The 18,119-nt window shown below is 45.9% G+C and overlaps 2 protein-coding genes across 2 annotated transcripts in view; one reads left to right on the top strand and one right to left on the bottom strand.

Moving 5' to 3' along the window:
• LOC126561524 (basic proline-rich protein-like) overlaps positions 1–18,119 on the top strand; it is a 360,034-nt gene that overhangs the window by 325,481 nt on the left and 16,434 nt on the right. The gene's annotated exons all lie outside the window — the stretch shown is intronic.
• Positions 12,085–14,937, bottom strand: LOC126561585 (uncharacterized). Its single transcript, XM_050217820.1, has 2 exons — positions 14,926–14,937; positions 12,085–14,790 (listed from the first exon to the last, which is right to left on the bottom strand). Exons 1-2 carry the CDS (start codon positions 14,935–14,937, stop codon positions 12,085–12,087), a joined length of 2,718 nt encoding a protein of 905 aa, XP_050073777.1.

Genomic DNA, 18,119 nt, shown 5'->3' with positions numbered 1-18,119 from the left:
TTCCGCACCGTCTGCGAATGGGTCTGATTTTGCAAAAATACATCTCAAAACAGCAACGAGTTTCACAACAACACTTTGTTTAGTCCACAAATAGTCCACAAAAATTGTTACCAAATAGTGCGCTTTTCGCATAATTCTAGCGTGGGGGCCACTGCTGCTGCTGCTCGCTTGGAAGAGTTGTGAATTGAATGCTTACATTTGGACAAGAGATTAGCGAAAGTTTGATATGGTAGGTGTTCCCCGGACTCCAAATGCATCGTCTTCGTTTGGAAATTTGCAATGACCGTTGATGGTGGTTGATGGAAGGTCGTGGTATGCTTACGATTACCAGAAATTGCGTATTGCGGCAGCGGCGCCGGTCTTTAAACGGCAGAACCGGGACTCAAATCCCATTCGTAGGTCGTTAAGTCAAGAATAAATCGTCCGCAGTTGGGAAACTTTTAGAATAAACATTCAAGGAAATGAGGGTATATTTCAAATAAATAGTGGAACATTGCAAATCCGTTGTAGAACTTTGCAATCAACTAATAGATTTTATGAGAAAATTTCTAATGAGAGCTTCAAACGCTCGGCAGCTAAACCACAGGGGATTGCAAAGTTCCACAGTCGAGTTGCGAATCTCCTCTAACTGAATGTAACATTCTACTAAGTTCTGCAAGTAGCTTGCAATATTCTACTATCAATTCAAAAATACAAAAAATCCACTGAGTGATTCAAAAGCATCATTCTACAGTTCGATTCCCTGTAATATCCAGCTGTGCTGACGGCTTTTAAATATCAAACCTAACGCTTAAAACCGAGAGAAAATCTTATTCTTTGATCTTTATGATCGTCGTTAAACGTCACTTAAGAATCCTTCAGACCTATTCTAATCTCGAAGAGAGAACACCTCAAGCTAATTCATCTTTCCATATCGTTAGATCTAAACCTTCGCGAATAGTGTATATCTCAGCACGCATTCGGCAAAGAAGACACCCGCGCACCATCCGTTTTGTTGATCGCAATCGAAGATCTGTTCGTTTTTTTTAACTGATGACACCTGCAATCAGCCGCACCGATCTAAACCACCCTATTAATCGAGTGTCTGACATTTTGACAGCAATTGTACCAAACCGACCGTAGTTGGCGATTATCGTCCATAACTCCTTAAGTAGTCTTAAAGTCATGGCTTTAAATCAGAATTCTTGCATCTCCGCTCTGTAATGGCATCGCAGTAGTAGCAACGACGATTGGCATATCCGGGCCGCCGTCCGGTACATAATTGAAATGCCTGCACACGGTAACTTGTTTTATCTAAACCAAGCAGAATGCATCTTGTTTCCGGTCCGGTTTTTTTTGCGTCGTCGATCCCACATCGGATGTTATTACTCAAATACCGACCGATCGACCCAGTGCACTTTTTGGCACAGGCGTGCGAATCCAGTCGATTCGTTCGACCTCCAACTTTTCCCTTTCACTCAATGAACACCCTTAGCTGCTGCGGGTACCGGGCACCGGGTAACGAGCATTGATTAATTTTCCTCCTACCCGCCGTTCCAGCCGGCAGTCCCACATGCCGCATCGATTCAGATATCTGGTCTTGAACTTTCGGCTGCTGCAAATAGACACACGACAGACGATCGATCCGTTGTTGCGCGGGTTGAGTGGCAAAAAAGTGGCCCAAAAACCAAAACCACGGGCGCGGGAACCGTTGGCGGAATGCGTTTTGAAGAAGATGAATGTGACAATGCACCATAATGTCACCGCGTGTGTTGCGTTTCACGAGCGTAAAATACGCAACATGATTCTAGCGGCGGGCCTGTGTTACGATGCTCCACCACTGGTCAATTACGCCCCGGGGGAAGCCTTCATTTCACGCAAATTAAAATGAAATCATCGCATGGAAAACGATCAATTCGCGAAGGACGGTGGATGAGGATGATTCCATTCTGTTCCCATGGCTCCATACCGCGGATGACTTGACGCGCTGATCGTGTTCATGTGCGTGTTCTGGTTGTTGGGACAGAGTTGGTGACTGTTTTTTCGTCGATGTTTTGTTTTTAGATCATCTCCTCCCGCTGGAAGTCCTAAAAATGACACTTACACAGCGTCAAATCTGATTGATGATCATCTTCAACGCTTGCGAATACAATTATTTCGCTTATCTCCTTCGCAGAATGTTCGTTCCCCATACTTTGAATGACATTTTCAGCTCTAACTACATTGAGACCATTAAAAATGAATTCACTTGGCACGGGGTATTTGAAGGCACAGGTAGCGATGACTCGCGATGACTCACAAACTGCGCCGCAACGTCGCCCTCTAGAGCATAGAATCGAAATACCATAAGGTGCGTCTCGACGAGCACCAGAAGCCTCCAAAGACGGGGTTGGCTATCGTAATAAATAAAATGCCCTCGGTGCCCTCGTTTCGAGTGCCGTCCGGTCCCAGTGCCATCCGGAGCCTCTCCGGAGGCCAACGAGACTTGGGCAGCTATCCATGTGCATTCCGCCCCCAGATTTCGAGCTCCCCGAGGCGGAGATCGCACCCCCTAAACGGTCGCCGTGTGTGGGTGGTTTCCAGTTTCACTCACTCAATCGGACACATCTTCTGGCAAGACCGTTCCGGTGATGCATTGACATGCTCGACAAACCAATAGGTCGTTACAAAGCTCATAAGATACGGCTTAATGGTGTGCTAATTGAACGCGAATGGCAAAAATAGAGAACACACTTGGTCAAGTGAGGTGACATAGCATCCGGATCGGTTGGTGAGAACTGGTTTTGAAGGTTCTTGAAGAGGTGGACATCATCCGCACTTGTCGTTGCGTCGGTTGATGTGATGTGATCGATGGGAAGATGTCCGAGAGTTTTTTTAATCAAATTAGCACAGGTTTTGTGCTTTGTTTTGTGAACAAATTAATTCTTGAAGCACGAGAAATTTTTGCCGAGGGCTGTGCCAAAAATCAGTCCCTTTAATAATAACAGACCAAAGGGACTAACACATTATCTATACACCACACAAATGCATTAATTACTTCACAGCTAATTATGTTGTACTGTCAAGGGTTTTTGAATTAGACGTCTAATGGTCGTGGTCTGAAGCCCTTACTGGCCAGACACGTCCAAGAATAACACCATCACCCTCAATGTCATCTTGTGGTGTGTGTTGTGCTCAAGACATGCTGGTACTAATACTGAGTACCTCATACCAGCGGCAGCGGTCGAGCGACATGCATCTTAAGTGCTGTTGAAGCCTACTACCTCACGGATAATTAGTCGTGACCTTCAGGCGTGAGAACTAGCTGATCTAGGGGAGGTTTACACCGGCCAACCTGTCCCGACGACAAAGCGGAAGCGATTTTATCTCTCTTCTCCCATGTGGCACATAAAGGGACTTGGACGCCATACTTCACAGTAGGTTAGTAGGCATTAACCTACAAAAACCGTCGTGCGTGATTATGCTCATCGGCCGAGCGTCATTTTTAGCACCCTTCTGCATGGTGTGCAAACGACAGTGTGTGTGTGTGCTAAACTCATCATTACCGCATACGGAAAGTGAGTACTTCCCGAAACCTGTCCACCGGTACCCCATTGTCAGTCCATCAACGTCGACCATCGACCGAACCAACGGGGTGACAAACGTTAAGATTATGTCACTTTCTGTCAACAACAACAGACATTTTCTCAGCAAACGGGACAGTGTGTGCGAGCCCGCGCGCGTGCTGTATCGTTTACGTACGTGATGCAAGAGCAACCGGGTGCACGTGGTCTGGGATGTTTGGTTGGGTGTGCAGCAGCAGCAGCAGCAGCAGCAGCATGTGTTGCCCGTCTGGGATGAGCTTCCTATACTCCAGGTTACCGAAAAAACAATCTCACCGGACCGATAAGCGAACGCATTGAACGCAGCAGTGTCTTTGATTTACATAATCTCGCTTGTTGAGGTTGGTTGTACATTTGGAAAATCTGGGTTAAACGGTGGCATGCATTATGCTGATGCTGGATGGATTTAAAACAAATTTGAAGGGATAGAGCTGAAGGGTTGACTGGTGATGGAACGTGACTGTGAACGAGTGGCAATGAATTAATTGCAACGCTTTTTCACATCTTGAGCCAGCATAACAATGAACATTTTAGGCAAATGAAGTGAACAAGCTGATTATAGCGGGCTAGATTATAGATAGATGTCATGCTCAGTTTAGTGGCAAAGCCTTGCTTAAGTACCTAAGCCGAGGGTATATACACCCTCGGCGGATTAGAGTAACTCCTTTTTTCCTAGAATTTATCCACTCTTCAATTCAGGGATTCGGCTCACATTCAAAATTAAAATAAGTGGGCGGGCCGCATTGCAGGATGTTTTAATTTTTATTTATTTATTTTATAGCGGCTTTTGGTCTTTAAGATCTCATGCGTCTCTTCAGGATGCATTGTTATTATATTCTTGCAATATACTTTTATATGTATATTTATATAATCAATAAACATTTATACATGTGCATTATAAAGTGTTTTGAGAAACATGCATGTCAATGTTGCAAAACTTTTCCTCAACATTCTACTTTTATTAGATTTTTATAATTTAAATTGAATTTTCCATGACTAATAGTAAAGCGTCGTTTTATCCAGTCGCTTTAGGACACGCTTATTGCTGGATCATTTAAACTTACTCTTAGATAAACACATTTAATTCCACTTTAACGCGTGGTTTGATGAGCTCAGCCATTAGGTTGAAATTTTTATATAATTTGCTCTGAAGTTCTGAGTCTATTTCAGTAGAACAAGTGCTGAAGCTTAAATGATGAATCTTTTGAACGCAAGGTCCTTCTTGATATAAGACATATAGAGCTCAGATAAACACTGAACTGTTAAGGATCGAAATTCATAAGAATAAAACCTGCTTTTGTATCGTTTGCAGCTTTAATTTGAATGCTTTCTAACCACATTGCTAGGGGTTTCGATACGCTTAAGGCAGCAAAGAATGCAAACATAGCGGCAACCGATACAAACGTCTATCTTTTCAGCACCAGCATGAAAAGGCGAAGCAAAAATATTTAAATCTAATAAAGTTTTATCAATTTCAAAGTTTTTTTTACAAAACTTAGCAAATCTTCAGGAATTTCTGTTTTGAAGTAAGGAAAATTTATTAAATTTTTACTCACAAGTTGCTTGCACTACCAGTTTAAGTTTTGTTTAGAAAGCTTCGATTTTGTTATGTAATTTATTTATGAATTGTAATTTTCTTTGCAACTGAATTTTTAAAGATATGATTCGATCAAATTTATTATAAAAGCATAGTCTTCCAACCATATTGAAGCTTTTATTTGTGGAAAGGCATAGCTTTTCGACTTCAAAACTAAAATTGTTTCTTTTTTTTTTCAAACCTCGGACTCGTTTCAGTATATCACCTCTTTAGTATTCAGGAGTCACCGTGAGGCCACCATTAGACATAACGTATGCTACATCACTCGAATTCGGGTGATGTATTGCTGAGCCTGTTAAAGAACAAGTGAGATGCTTGCAATAAAAGCCTAAATAGCTTCGCGGGCAGCAAAAAATCACCTCGAGGGCCGCATGCGATGGTCATGCCTGCTCTAACTCCTTCCCGATTGGGATTCAATTGTTTTAACATCTCTTTTTAGCGTCTTTGTAATGAAACTCACTCTAAGGAAGTTGCAAGTCGCTAAAAGAGGTTTATAACTCTGCGTTATAAACGCAGAGGTTTATAACTATTTTCAGTGTAGTTATAATGAAACTCACTCTGAGAGAGTTGCTAATCACCCTGAGAGATTTGAATCGCCGAGGTCCTGCCGGGTGTCGCTGTTGCCTCTATCACCGGCCTCGTCTCGGTAAATTAATCTTATTTAAAATTAAAATTTGTTTATGATTACTCGCAAGCAACGTTTGCTCCCTAACATTGCTCAACACCTCAGCATTATCCATAAATTATAAATTTTTGCACCAACAAATCTTGCTTTACTGCAATCCAACTATTTCACCACAGTCTCTGCACGTGCTTCACTTCGCACCACGAAGAAGCAGCTTTGCAAAAAGCGTAAGATTTGTACCCAAAAATCGTACCAAAAACCCTATGCCGTACGTGCGTTCACCGGTGTCACCGATTCGTGATTCGTGGTGCATCGTCCCCATCATCATCATCATCATTCATATGCAACCTAATTGCATTGGTTACTCGTCGCAGAAGAGGACACCTTTCATGAACCGCAACCAAAAAAAAAGATGACTTATGGTTCACTACAGGGTGACGAATTGATGCACGTACGAGACAGCTTTACTTTGGCGAGTTGACAGTGAACGCGCAAAGGTGTTCTGAGGTCATCGTTTGCGTGCGGTGTTATGCAGGTCGCAAAGATGCAACAAAAAATAGTGCAACTGCGTTCGGAGGGGTGCGCCAACTAAATGCTGCGTTTCCCATACCCATTTCGGATAGAATATAATCATGAGAATCGTAGACTGGTTGGACGGGATCGGGATGGTAACACAAGCTTAAACTTGTGTGTACAAAATGGCTACAACAAAATAAAAGCAAAAAAGCTGCATCACTTAAACACCATCATTAAGAAAAATGTTTGTTCCGTTTACGACTTGAGGTTTTTGCAATTAAAAACTACGCTACTTGAACGTCGCTACAAATCGGGCCCATAAAAACCAATCCCCGAAACGCTTTATGAAGCAAAGCACCATAAAATCTTTCCCGACGATCCACGCGCGAGTTCGATTACACTTGAGATATGGTCAGGAGAATATATATGTATATACATATTCAGTTCCTTATTCGGCGGTGACCACACGCAAACGACCCGAAAAATGGTGACCTTCCCAAGATGGGAGCCATAGTGCAGCGCGTGATGTACTTGACTTTTAGAAGCCACTTCAGACGGAGCACCAAGGCACCAAGGGAGCTATTCTGGTCGGAGTGATCAAGATGTCTGCAGCTCACGGTGGTATCTCCAATAGGAAGTGCCTCAGTTGACTTCTTGGGGTGCGATCTTGTTAGAGATCTTCAGAATCGATCGGGTTTGTATCAGTCTGTGAAGTTCTAAACGTACACGCCGTCGAACAGCATCATTTAAGTTAAGGAAAAAGGTAAAAGTACGATTTATGCAGGAAGAATCATTTCAACTATGAGCTAGAAATCGATCGATCAACAACAAACTTGTTTGGCTTTGGAGACTCCGCCTTATCGCAACAACATCGCAGCCGTCTAATCGCCTTTCTAAACATCTTAAAAACAGCGGTACCGTGTCCTGCTACTTGAGCTCGCAGCATAGCATGCTCGTTCATAATATATTTGCAAATATTTGCTTTTATCATACCGCACACACTATCGTCTGCCGTGCGTTCGTGTGAATCTTCCTCGCCAGTGCGCATAACTTCCCACCCAAAACCTGCAGCAACAGATACCGATTTACATAACAGTGAGCGCGCGTGCGCCCGCCCGGACAGGACAACATTGTCGTGATCTTTACGATCGGTGCAGAGGGCAGTGCTGAATGTGCCCGCTGCTACTACTACCACTGCACAAACACGCCGAATCCCACCCTTCGAACGCATGGCATGGGCGGAAAAAGTTACGCCAATCCAAAGTTGAATGCTGATCATGACGATCGGCACTGGAAGGCGCCCGTAGCATCGAGATAACCTCCTCATCATCATCGCGGTGGCATTGGTCCATGAAACGATGAGCGAGTTAGCGCCAACTATGCACAACGGAACCTCTTTCGCCGGTTTCGCAGATTGCATCGTGTTCCGCGCGGTGCATCCCTGATGCGATACCAAGGGCTAAGGGTCTGGCCTTCCGAAAGGTACTTCTAAATAGGTACTAACCGTGACCTACTGATGGTGAGATGAAGGCACGGGGCGGCAAATAAATTCATTTTCGCTTTCTATTCTAGGAGAAATCAATTACCTTCTGCATGATTTTGTCACAGATCATCAGCTAGAAGAATTGCACAATTCTACTTTATGCAATCGACAATGGGATCGAGGGTTTTGTTCGCTTTGTTTGAGCAGTGTCCAGTTTTCATTCTACTCTAGTAGAGTAGAGTAGTGCACGACCAGGCCTCCCCTTTTTTGTAAGGCATAATGATGAGGCTGGCACTGTGGAGCTGGTCTTCACCCAACAGGACCGAGGCTCCAATCTCATCCGGAACGTTCCCCCATATAGTTGAGGATTTAATATCCAACAACTTGGTATCGGCAAGTCTAGTAAGTCTATCGATGCGCAGCCAATGAATGCATTTCTTCACGGGAAAAAGCACATGCTTTGAAGAACATCCGCCAACAAACTTCGCGAGCTCCAAGATGGACGGCTACAAGACGCTTGTTAAACACATAACTTATCCCCCATTTTATTTTAAACTACTTCCAACGATCGATAACGATAAAATAAACGAAATGGAACCAGCTTCCTGTACAGCAGACCCAGACACGCTCATCAAACCCACCCAAACCCAAGGTCACAGACGAACTTGAAAACTTGAACTCTTTTGCTTCATGCTTTCGACGATCCCTCGACGATCGAACTGGTTTTGTTTTTGGACGTATGGAGCACTGATGTTTGTTTGCCGATGAGCAGCGATGAGAAGCGGGCAGCAAGATACGGTCGGCAGGATCCTCAAGGTTGGGCACATTAGTCCATACCGTCTAGCAGTTTCTCTTTCACATCTCACAAAATTCGCCAAAATCTCGTCTTTTGCTCATTTGCATAAATCGAGATATATGCTTTGGATGATAGACCTGAAGGTGGGTGTATTTTATGATGCGTTTTAGTGTGCTCCAAGTAGGAGCAAAACTCTAGCAATAAAGCAGACAAACGTCGAATGAATGAAAACACCTGTTTGAAGTTTTCATCTTTATCGCTGCATTCTAATGAAGCTTCTTGAAGCTAGTGAAAATGCAACAGAGCATCTATTTTAAGCAGGAGACAATACATCGCTTCATTAGCTGAAGTATTGAATGCTTCGAGAACGGTATTTTTGAGTCGAAGATTCCATGGAAGTTGGCAACTTGCGGTATTGCACACAAAATCTTAAATAAAAAAAAAAGTCTTATACAACGCGGAGTGTTATCCAAATGTTGTTCTGCAACGCTCATTTCCAAACAATGGCCAACGCGTTTCACACTTCATATGCGTTTGCAAACCAACCTCAACATTCTTTGCTACCGTGCAGGAGGGAAAAATCTCCCCCGCAGCGGAAAATGACCCCATCGCGCGTTCCATATCCACAATTTCCACCCGTAATTCTCCTCTATTCAAATGACGCGCCACAATTGATGGCGAAAGCCGTGTGTGTGTGTGTGTGTGCCCCATTAATCTTGATGCGCTTCATGCTGCATGAAGCCATCGTCCGGTTTGGAGGTATCATCATTTTTCATACCTTCCCAGAGTCGGCCAGCCCAAGGGATTGTTTTATGGTGCGAGCATAAAACCGACCGATCGCGATCTTTGTATCTTTTGCCCAGGCGTACCCTCACCCTCCCCGGAACATGGGTGAGTTGGGGAGGTAAATGGGTACGCTTTTTTCGTTTCCAAAATTCACAACACGTGGGCAACCAAGTAGGTCCGAAACTAAACGATGCTCCTGCGAAGGTCATCTTGCTTGCGCCTAGGGCAATGAGTTTATATTCGACGGGGTTAGTGATTTAATTTTTCATCCCCCATTTTTCATCCATTAGTTCGCCAACAGCTCACCCCGAAATTTTTGGAGCCATAAATAACCTACACGCGGACAGAGACAACTCTGCTTTGACAGCTACCGTGTGAAGCGGAGATAAGCGGGCTTAGCACATCATTGGCGTGCATTAACGCTGGACGGTGTAAAATCAATTGTAATCATCTGCTAGCGTCTAGTTGAATCGAAAGCGGCCAATAGCGGACAGAAACAGAGGGATTGCTGAAGGTTTTAATGTAGTTACTATCGGAATTGTTTTTTCTTTGTGGTACTTTTCATCGACATTTGCTGCTGAAGTTGATTGAATCAGTTTCGAGAAAATTGGGTTAAGTTTTTAGAGTAAGTTTTTTAATGGTGGTGCCCTTCGGTTTTGCTAGTATTAGATTCGCTGTGTTGTAAGATGGGACTCAATGTATATAAATTGAGCGATAATGCTAGAGTTAGTAGAGGTGCAATATTTCTCAAGCGCTCATCTTCTATTTCTCTTATAACCTAAGATAAAGCCTCTTAAGTCGAGCCGATGTTCGGCTACTAGTTGGTAAAAATTAAATGTAGTGGTGGATTGCTCCAAATGCAATCTGGACCGTTCCCCCATAGCGATAGACGTGGTATCAATAAGTCTAGGAAGCCATTAGATGACCGGCGTGACCTAGTAGCTCGTCCAGCCAACAAGAAGAACCCAACACCTACTCTCTCACGATTCCTGCTTTCGCAAGAAAGCAAGTCAGCAAAATCGTTGATGTACCGATGCATCATCATCACCCTGACCCAGCAGATGTTGCGAAAATTTGCAACCAAAAATCATTACCAGTTGAGGATCACCGTAATGAGATGGTTCGCCATTTTTCAATCCCAACCATCCAACCGGCTTGCTCACCGCTCAACGCAGCTTGCGTGCGTTGCGGATGTGTTGATTCTTGTTTTATTTTGTCATGTTTCTTGTCTCGAACCGTTCCTTCGGTACCGGCTACAAAAAAAAAAACTTTGACAACGGTTCATTCCGATGATTCCGGCGCACTCTAATGGCTGCCCTTAGCTCGTCAATTTTCGTCCAAACTCCCACCGTGCAAACGTACGCACCGATCGCTGGGAAACCGTGACACGTCCTTCGTGTCAGTAGTGATTTGTTGTTCCACGTTTGTTAACATCAGGTTGTTCTTCGTTTTTTCGTGATTGAGTGACTTGTTGGTAGGCCAAGAAATGGATGCTTCTTTTTGGCACACCCATGCTGACGCGAAGACAAGGTTCACACGGACACGATCATGTGCGAGAGAGGTTAAATTGTTGGTGGTGGTTCAAAAATTAAGGGCATTACTATGCGCTTCCGGTTATTTTATTTTTTTGACAAGTGCCTCCGGACATGTCTCTAGTTCCAGACATCCTAAGAGTTAAGCAAAGAAGCGAAATTGTATGCAAAAGACACTTGCAAAGTTTTTGTAAATGATCACAGCTAAGCTACACCTACACCTTTCATGAAGTGCAAACGAATACGAACGAATATCACCCTGACGAACTGTCACAGCTTTATCGAGTTCTTACAAAAAAAAAGCTGTATGAAGTTTTTTTTTATTTTTCCCCAAAACACTCATTCCATCGATCATGTCACCATCACGTTTATGTAACCTGCCTCAAAGATTACCCGAACATTTTACACTGGATATCGCCGAATTTCTGCAAAAATACTTCCCTTTGCATTATCTTTAGTGCCATAAATAATTGAATTTCTCGAAAAGTGGGATGAGATTGTCAGATTTTGCACGAATAAAGCGCGCAGGTTTTCGGACCAATGGTGATCGCTCTCTTTACAGTTGATCTCCCAGTACCATCTGCTTGATTCACTTTTTCCCAGCAAATGGGCAAGTGATCGTGCTTTTAGTGCAATGAGCCTAATTCGTCACGTCACGCGTCACTTTACCGAGACACTAGATCGGGCCAGCTGAGCATTCAAAAGCGGATACCTCAAATCGATATAGTCCCCGAGAGATAAGCCTCGTGGAAGCCGTCGTTGTTGTCGGTGGCGCTCCGCTAGCTCTGGCGTGGTAATGGGCAACAAATTATCGACCCAACGTCGATGTGCCTCGACCGATGTTAGTGCGACCTTTACACTCCGGCAACAAAGAGAAGAATCGACGGTGTCGCTAGTATTGCGGAATCAGGCAGAGACGACTGTTTCGCCTGGTCGTTTAATAACAGTTGCGCCATTTAGATGACCAGCTCGAGCAAGTGTCTGGATTGCTGGATTGTGATTGCTGTACAGAACGTGCTACTGAAGACAAACTAGTGGATATGGAAAATCTAGCCCAAGTGCCCCCTTACTCAAAAACCAGCAAGAATTATTATTGTCCCATCAAGCACGGCGGAACCACCATTCATTTATTTACATATACCAATCTTACGAAACGTTTTCCTAGTGTCTAAAATATGACTGCCTGATCGCCGAGTTTGTAGTAGAAACCGTGCTCACAGTTAGATCCTTCGCATTTTTCTGCTCCCGCAACGGATGCCGGTCGAACCGGCGTCTTGCCGGAAAAATCGCCATTGAGGCCACCATTGCCGGCATTCTGTCGCTGTGGTCGGGCCGGTTGTTGCTGTCTGGCGGGTGCTGGAGTAACTTGCGGTCTTGGTGTGACTGGAGCGGCCGGTCGCGGTGTTTGCTGAGGCTGCTGTCTCGGCTGAGTGTTCTGATTTCTTGGTGGAGAAGCAGTCTTTGTCGGTTGGGCGGCGGCCGGTTGTGGACGGGGTGTAATTGCTTGAACAAATCCGTTAGCCGAGGATTGTCCTCCGGCGTTATCTCCCTGTGTGCGAGATCCAATGAAAAACGGTGCTGCTGTTGAGCTGGGCACTATGGTCACTGCCTGTGGTCGATAACCGTAGCTGGGAGCGTTTGTGGGTCGCTGTGTTTGATATTGCGGCTGTTGCTGGAACTGCTGCTGTGGCTGGTACTGCGGCTGAGGTTGGTACTGCTGCTGCTGAGGCTGGTACTGCGGCTGCTGAGGCTGGTTCTGTATCTGAGGCTGATACTGCTGCTGTGGCTGATACTGCTGTTGCTGCGGTTGGTACTGTATCTGAGGTTGTGGTGGCAAAGGAGCCTGTCCTGGACGATTTCCCTGAGGCACTACGACCGTACTAATTGGCTGGTAAACAGGATCCGTGTAGATGATTGTCGTCGGTGGACGAACCTCGATCGCTTGCTGAATCTCAACACAGTACGGTCCAACGCCTCCATTCTTGCAGCAGAACGGTGGCTGAGCTCCGTTATCGCACGTTTGGTATACTGGAGTCTGTGGTACGTCACAGCTTGGTCCAACTCCTCCGTTCGTGCAGCAGTACGGGCCGACACCTCCATTCGGACACCCCAAAAACACAACTGGCGGTTGCGTCACGGGAATAATCGGATACGGGGTCGTTGGTTGCGGTGGCGGTGGTGGTCTGGTTGTTGGTGGTGGACGTGGCCTTGTTGTCGTCGGTGGTGGCTTAGGACGTGTGGTAGTTGGCGGAGGTCTAGGGCGTGTAGTAGTTGGTGGCGGCTTTGGACGAGTAGTTGTTGGCGGAGGTCTTGGGCGGGTTGTAGTTGGCGGAGGGCGAGGTCTCGTAGTAGTTGGTGGTGGCTTAGGTCTAGTGGTAGTTGGTGGTGGCCTTGGGCGGGTAGTCGTTGGCGGAGGTCGTGGCCTTGTAGTTGTTGGTGGAGGTCTCGGACGAGTTGTTGTCGGAGGCGGCTTAGGGCGCGTCGTGGTTGGCGGAGGTCTCGGACGGGTCGTCGTTGGTGGTGGCTTAGGACGCGTAGTGGTTGGCGGAGGTCTCGGACGGGTCGTCGTTGGCGGAGGTCTCGGACGGGTCGTCGTTGGCGGAGGTCTTGGACGTGTCGTCGTTGGCGGTGGCTTAGGGCGCGTCGTCGTTGGCGGAGGTCTCGGACGTGTCGTCGTTGGCGGTGGCTTAGGACGCGTCGTCGTTGGCGGAGGTCTCGGCCTTGTCGTCGTTGGCGGTGGCTTAGGACGTGTCGTAGTTGGCGGAGGTCTCGGACGAGTTGTCGTTGGTGGTGGCTTAGGACGTGTTGTAGTTGGCGGAGGTCGGGGCCTTGTAGTTGTTGGCGGAGGTCTAGGACGCGTCGTGGTTGGCGGAGGTCTCGGACGTGTCGTCGTTGGCGGAGGCTTAGGACGCGTCGTCGTTGGCGGAGGTCGGGGCCTTGTCGTCGTTGGTGGTGGCTTAGGACGCGTCGTCGTTGGCGGAGGTCTGGGACGAGTTGTTGTTGGCGGAGGTCGCGGCCTTGTCGTCGTAGGCGGAGGTCGCGGCCTTGTCGTCGTAGGCGGTGGCTTTGGACGAGTGGTAGTTGGCGGAGGACGCGGCCTAGTGGTAGTTGGTGGCGGTCTCGGACGCGTAGTGGTAGGCGGTGGAGGAGGTCGAGTAGTTGGCGGTGGTCGTGGCCTAGTTGTAGTGGGCGGAGGTGGTGGCCTCGTTGTCGGCGGAGGACGAGGTCGAGTAGTAGTTGGGGGTGGCGGCGGTGGCCTCGTTGGCGGTGGCGGCGGAGGTCTAGTTGGTGGTGGCTGTGGTGGAGCCGGGATCACAATCGGTGGTGCGCTCAGGACACAGTCGGGTGTATTCGCTCCATTTGTACAGCAGTAAGGTCCAGCTCCTCCATTCGTACAGGCCCCGTATACGAACGTTTGCACCTGAACAATAGGTGCTCCAGTATGGCCCGGATGTACAATTATCGGCGGCAGAGGTGGCACATCCGGCAGAACACAGTTCGGTCCATTTCCTCCATTTGTGCAACAGTGCGGCGGTACTCCACCCTGAGGACAGACAGGTGCCGTGGGCTGACAGTTCGGTCCCGTAGCCCCAGGTGTGCAAGGTGGCAGGTAACCATTGTCGGGTTTCTTATTCTGACAGTGTGGGCCATCGCTTACCAGACACAGTGGATCGTCTGGGCGATCGTAATGGTATCCATTTTCATCCTTTTGACCCGATCCTCGTCGGCCAATATCGGAAGTCGTTGATTCTTGCTGCAATAATGCCTTCAACAAGTTTTGCTTGTTCACCGATGTAATAAGGAAGCTTTCATCGGGTAAAGCTTCCCCCCATGAGGCGCATATCAGTGCCCCTAGGAAGAGTAGGAAAACAATCTGCAGAATAAACAACAGTAAAAGTGGTGAGGATCAGCCATTTATCCATTTCTTTTCACACAAAACACCATGATCACTAATGAACAGCACTGTCGTTAAACACTCGGTACACTTCCAGAACAACGCTTAGCGTACCTTGTTTTCCATCTTCTTCCGGCACGCAACGCTTAGGTCCAGCTAGCTCCTAATGCACTCGTTGGCGGATTGATATCCTCATACGCCCTGGGGACGGAAATCATAAGACCACTAGCTACACCTCGCTACACAGAACTGAGACTAGTTGAGAGAATCCTTTGTGTGGACATATTTATACCGTGTCGACTATCGGGCAGATAGAGTGCTGTCCAGTTTTACTGGCCCGAAGATGTCTCCATCCAACCCACCCGGACTAGCTGCTCAGTTGATAGTGGTCCGAATTCTTGCTCAAACCATTTCGGTTCGGTTTTTTGGCTCATTTGAATATGGAACCAAAGCATTTGTTTTTTGTGTACCCCAGCCGACGGCTTCTGATGGTGGGCAGAGCGCGACAGGGGATAGGCTCGGCGAATCTCGTCGAACCTGCAGACCCATCTGCTATCATCAATTTAACACCGGTGTGACCTTCGACAGGAAGACGAGGCATCGTGTATGGGTGAAAGAAATTTTGCAAAATACTGGCTGAACTTTGTGGCACCGGTGGTGCGGCTAGAAAGAGTCCGCCGATCAGTGTGCCGAAATCTAAGGCGGCCGCAGCAAAAAAAAGGAACGAATCATTAAAAATCTTACCAGAAACAGAAACAGTAACAAAAAAAAAAAAAACTGTCAGCAAAAGTGTGTGTTGCCCGCGATAGACTCGGAACATTCAGGTGACTTGAGATGAGCCGGCGACCGAAAGTGAAAACTGGTTATCCGGTTGTCCGGCGGCACGGCCCATTTGCGTGTGTGTATAGTGGACATATGGTAAAGTTCGCGAAGCGACCCGACCGAGCCGGTCACAACCGTGGTCTAGGTGCTCTTAGTAGCGAACATTTATGCGCCGGACGGGTTCTGAGCACGGGTGGGTGACAGAGAATTGATCGGGGGTGACATGATGCGCTAGAAAACAGCTCTAGAAGCTATGGCTATGGTTTGTTTATCGAACTCGAACCGTCCCAAAACATATACTTTAAGCGCTGAAACCGCGAGGCGAGCAAAAGTCAAGGATGTGCATTCACCATTTGATTGATATCGTCAGCCATGGTGAGTTGAGAATAAGCTCAAGATGTTTATCACAGATTAGTGGATTTGGAAGAAAGCCACTAGTGGTGATGGACACATTAAAGCATTGCATTTAATCAGCTCTTACTTAACAATCCACTTTCAATTGAACAGAAAACAGGACCAAGAACTGAAGGAAACTTAAAATTCTGTCCTCTTCGATTCATCTTACTCCAAATTTCCATTCTGCATCCATAAACTTGTCGTGCCAGTTTTATTTCTCATCCGTGTCCTACCCGCAAGAAATAGAAGTCTCACAGGAAGCTGACCTTTTGATATTTATCCCCACGATAGAGCCGCCCGAACCGAACAAGTGTCCACCGTTTCGGTTCTAAAGCTCGCACATATTCGGTGACCAGAAAGTTGAAGAGGTGAACTGGTTATGGCCTTGTTTTCGGCAATTCCTTATCGAATGGGACTTTGTTTTTAGTTTTATTTTCCAAAATTAAATGCATGGAATTTGGCGGCAGGCTACGATTCCGGCATTGGTTTGGTTTCGTTGGGTTTGGCAGCTATTCTTTGCGATGTCTTGGGCAGATTTAGATTTAGAACCCCATCGTGTGCCGCGTACAGAGGGTGCAAAGGGGACAAAAATATATCAGAATTGATGCTTTGGTTTATGGATCGGTTGAAAGCCAGCTAAGGCGTTCGGAAAACCGGATGTTTAGATGAATCGTTCCAAATTCCATTTTATGTTGCTTTCGGTAGAATTAGAACAGGCTGATGGTTGTTTCTACTCCTGTGAGAATATGTTCTCATTAAAATCTTGTCTAGTTTTGGGTTCTTTAGATTTGAACGTAGGATTAGGATAATTTTAGACTGACGAAACCCAAGGATCTAGTTTTATCTCCAGTTTCTGCTAAACTAGGTCCATCTTTAATTTTTTATATCGTCTTCCAACTACAAATCTTTGACGTTTGACATCTGAAAAGAACACATCTAAATGCAACATCGAAATTGCCATCGATAACATGCGAATAGAGTAATAAAACTGGTTGCATGGTGGTAGCATCAAAAGTAGAGTTCAACGAATTGATTTAAATGTCGTAGCACTATTTAACATACCAGATGCGGTTGCTTTTGCTACACGGCTCCTCTGCAAGGCTGTTAAAATGTCTCGAGACACTTAAAGGCAAATAGCAAAATTCTATTTCGCAATATTCCAGACCAGGTTCATCTGCTCACCCGCCGTCAACTGTTGGTATCAATCGTATCACAAAGCTGTGTGAGTGTGCATTGGGGGATTTTTTCTACTCAAATAGTTGATAGCACGAAAACGATACAAATAGCACCTGTTCCTATTTAAATTAAATCAGTCGTGTTGAGAGTGTTGACGAGGAAAGATGCTTTACGAGCTTGACAGATTTATCTGTCTTAAGGAAAAATCGTTTTGTAGGAAACTAAAAGAAAGTGTACCATTGGGTCTCGAAAAATATTACTGTTTGTAGTTGATTGCTTTCTTGGTTTTTTTCGTGAACAAATTAATTCTTCCAAATTGTGTTAGACTCTGCCATATGATTTGTCCTTTTTTGGCACTGCAGGCTCTGGAAGACTGAAAGTTATTTACCTGGAACTAAAAATTCTGTATTGCGTTTATAGAAACGGCTTGGCTTTGATTTAAATTCTCAGCGTGTGGAGAACAACTCAAATAAACGCGATCCCAAGAGCGATCCTGGAACCCAATGGTAGCGAATTGTAACAAAGCAGGACCGGTGTTCAAATCCCATTCTGTCCGTCTCTCGGTACGCTGATGTCCAACTCTTTTAATTCTTTCCTCTGCTCTCGATTCCTATCCGACACTGATTTACTGCACTTCATCCCTATACCATCGTCCAGATCTCTGTCAACTGAGCCTCTGTTGTCAAGGACCTAAGTGAAGTGTGTTGTCTGCAATCTCACTGCCTATGCCTTTATGTCTTAAGGTACTATTGTGTTTACTGGTCAGCTCGCTGTAGGGACAGGTGTCACGTGGGCAGGAGTCGATTGCTCGGCTTGTCATCTGTTGAATCAAGTCAATCTACTACTCTCAATCCTCCTTTATTGTCTTAATCCTTTTCCACTGTTTTATAATCGTTGCTCTCATCCTTTACCTG

This window comes from Anopheles maculipalpis, chromosome 3RL (genome assembly GCF_943734695.1).
Source record: "Anopheles maculipalpis chromosome 3RL, idAnoMacuDA_375_x, whole genome shotgun sequence".
Lineage (NCBI taxonomy): Eukaryota > Metazoa > Arthropoda > Insecta > Diptera > Culicidae > Anopheles > Anopheles maculipalpis.
The sequence above is the reverse complement of the archived record's forward strand: the minus strand, read 5'-3'. Positions and strand labels throughout refer to the sequence as shown.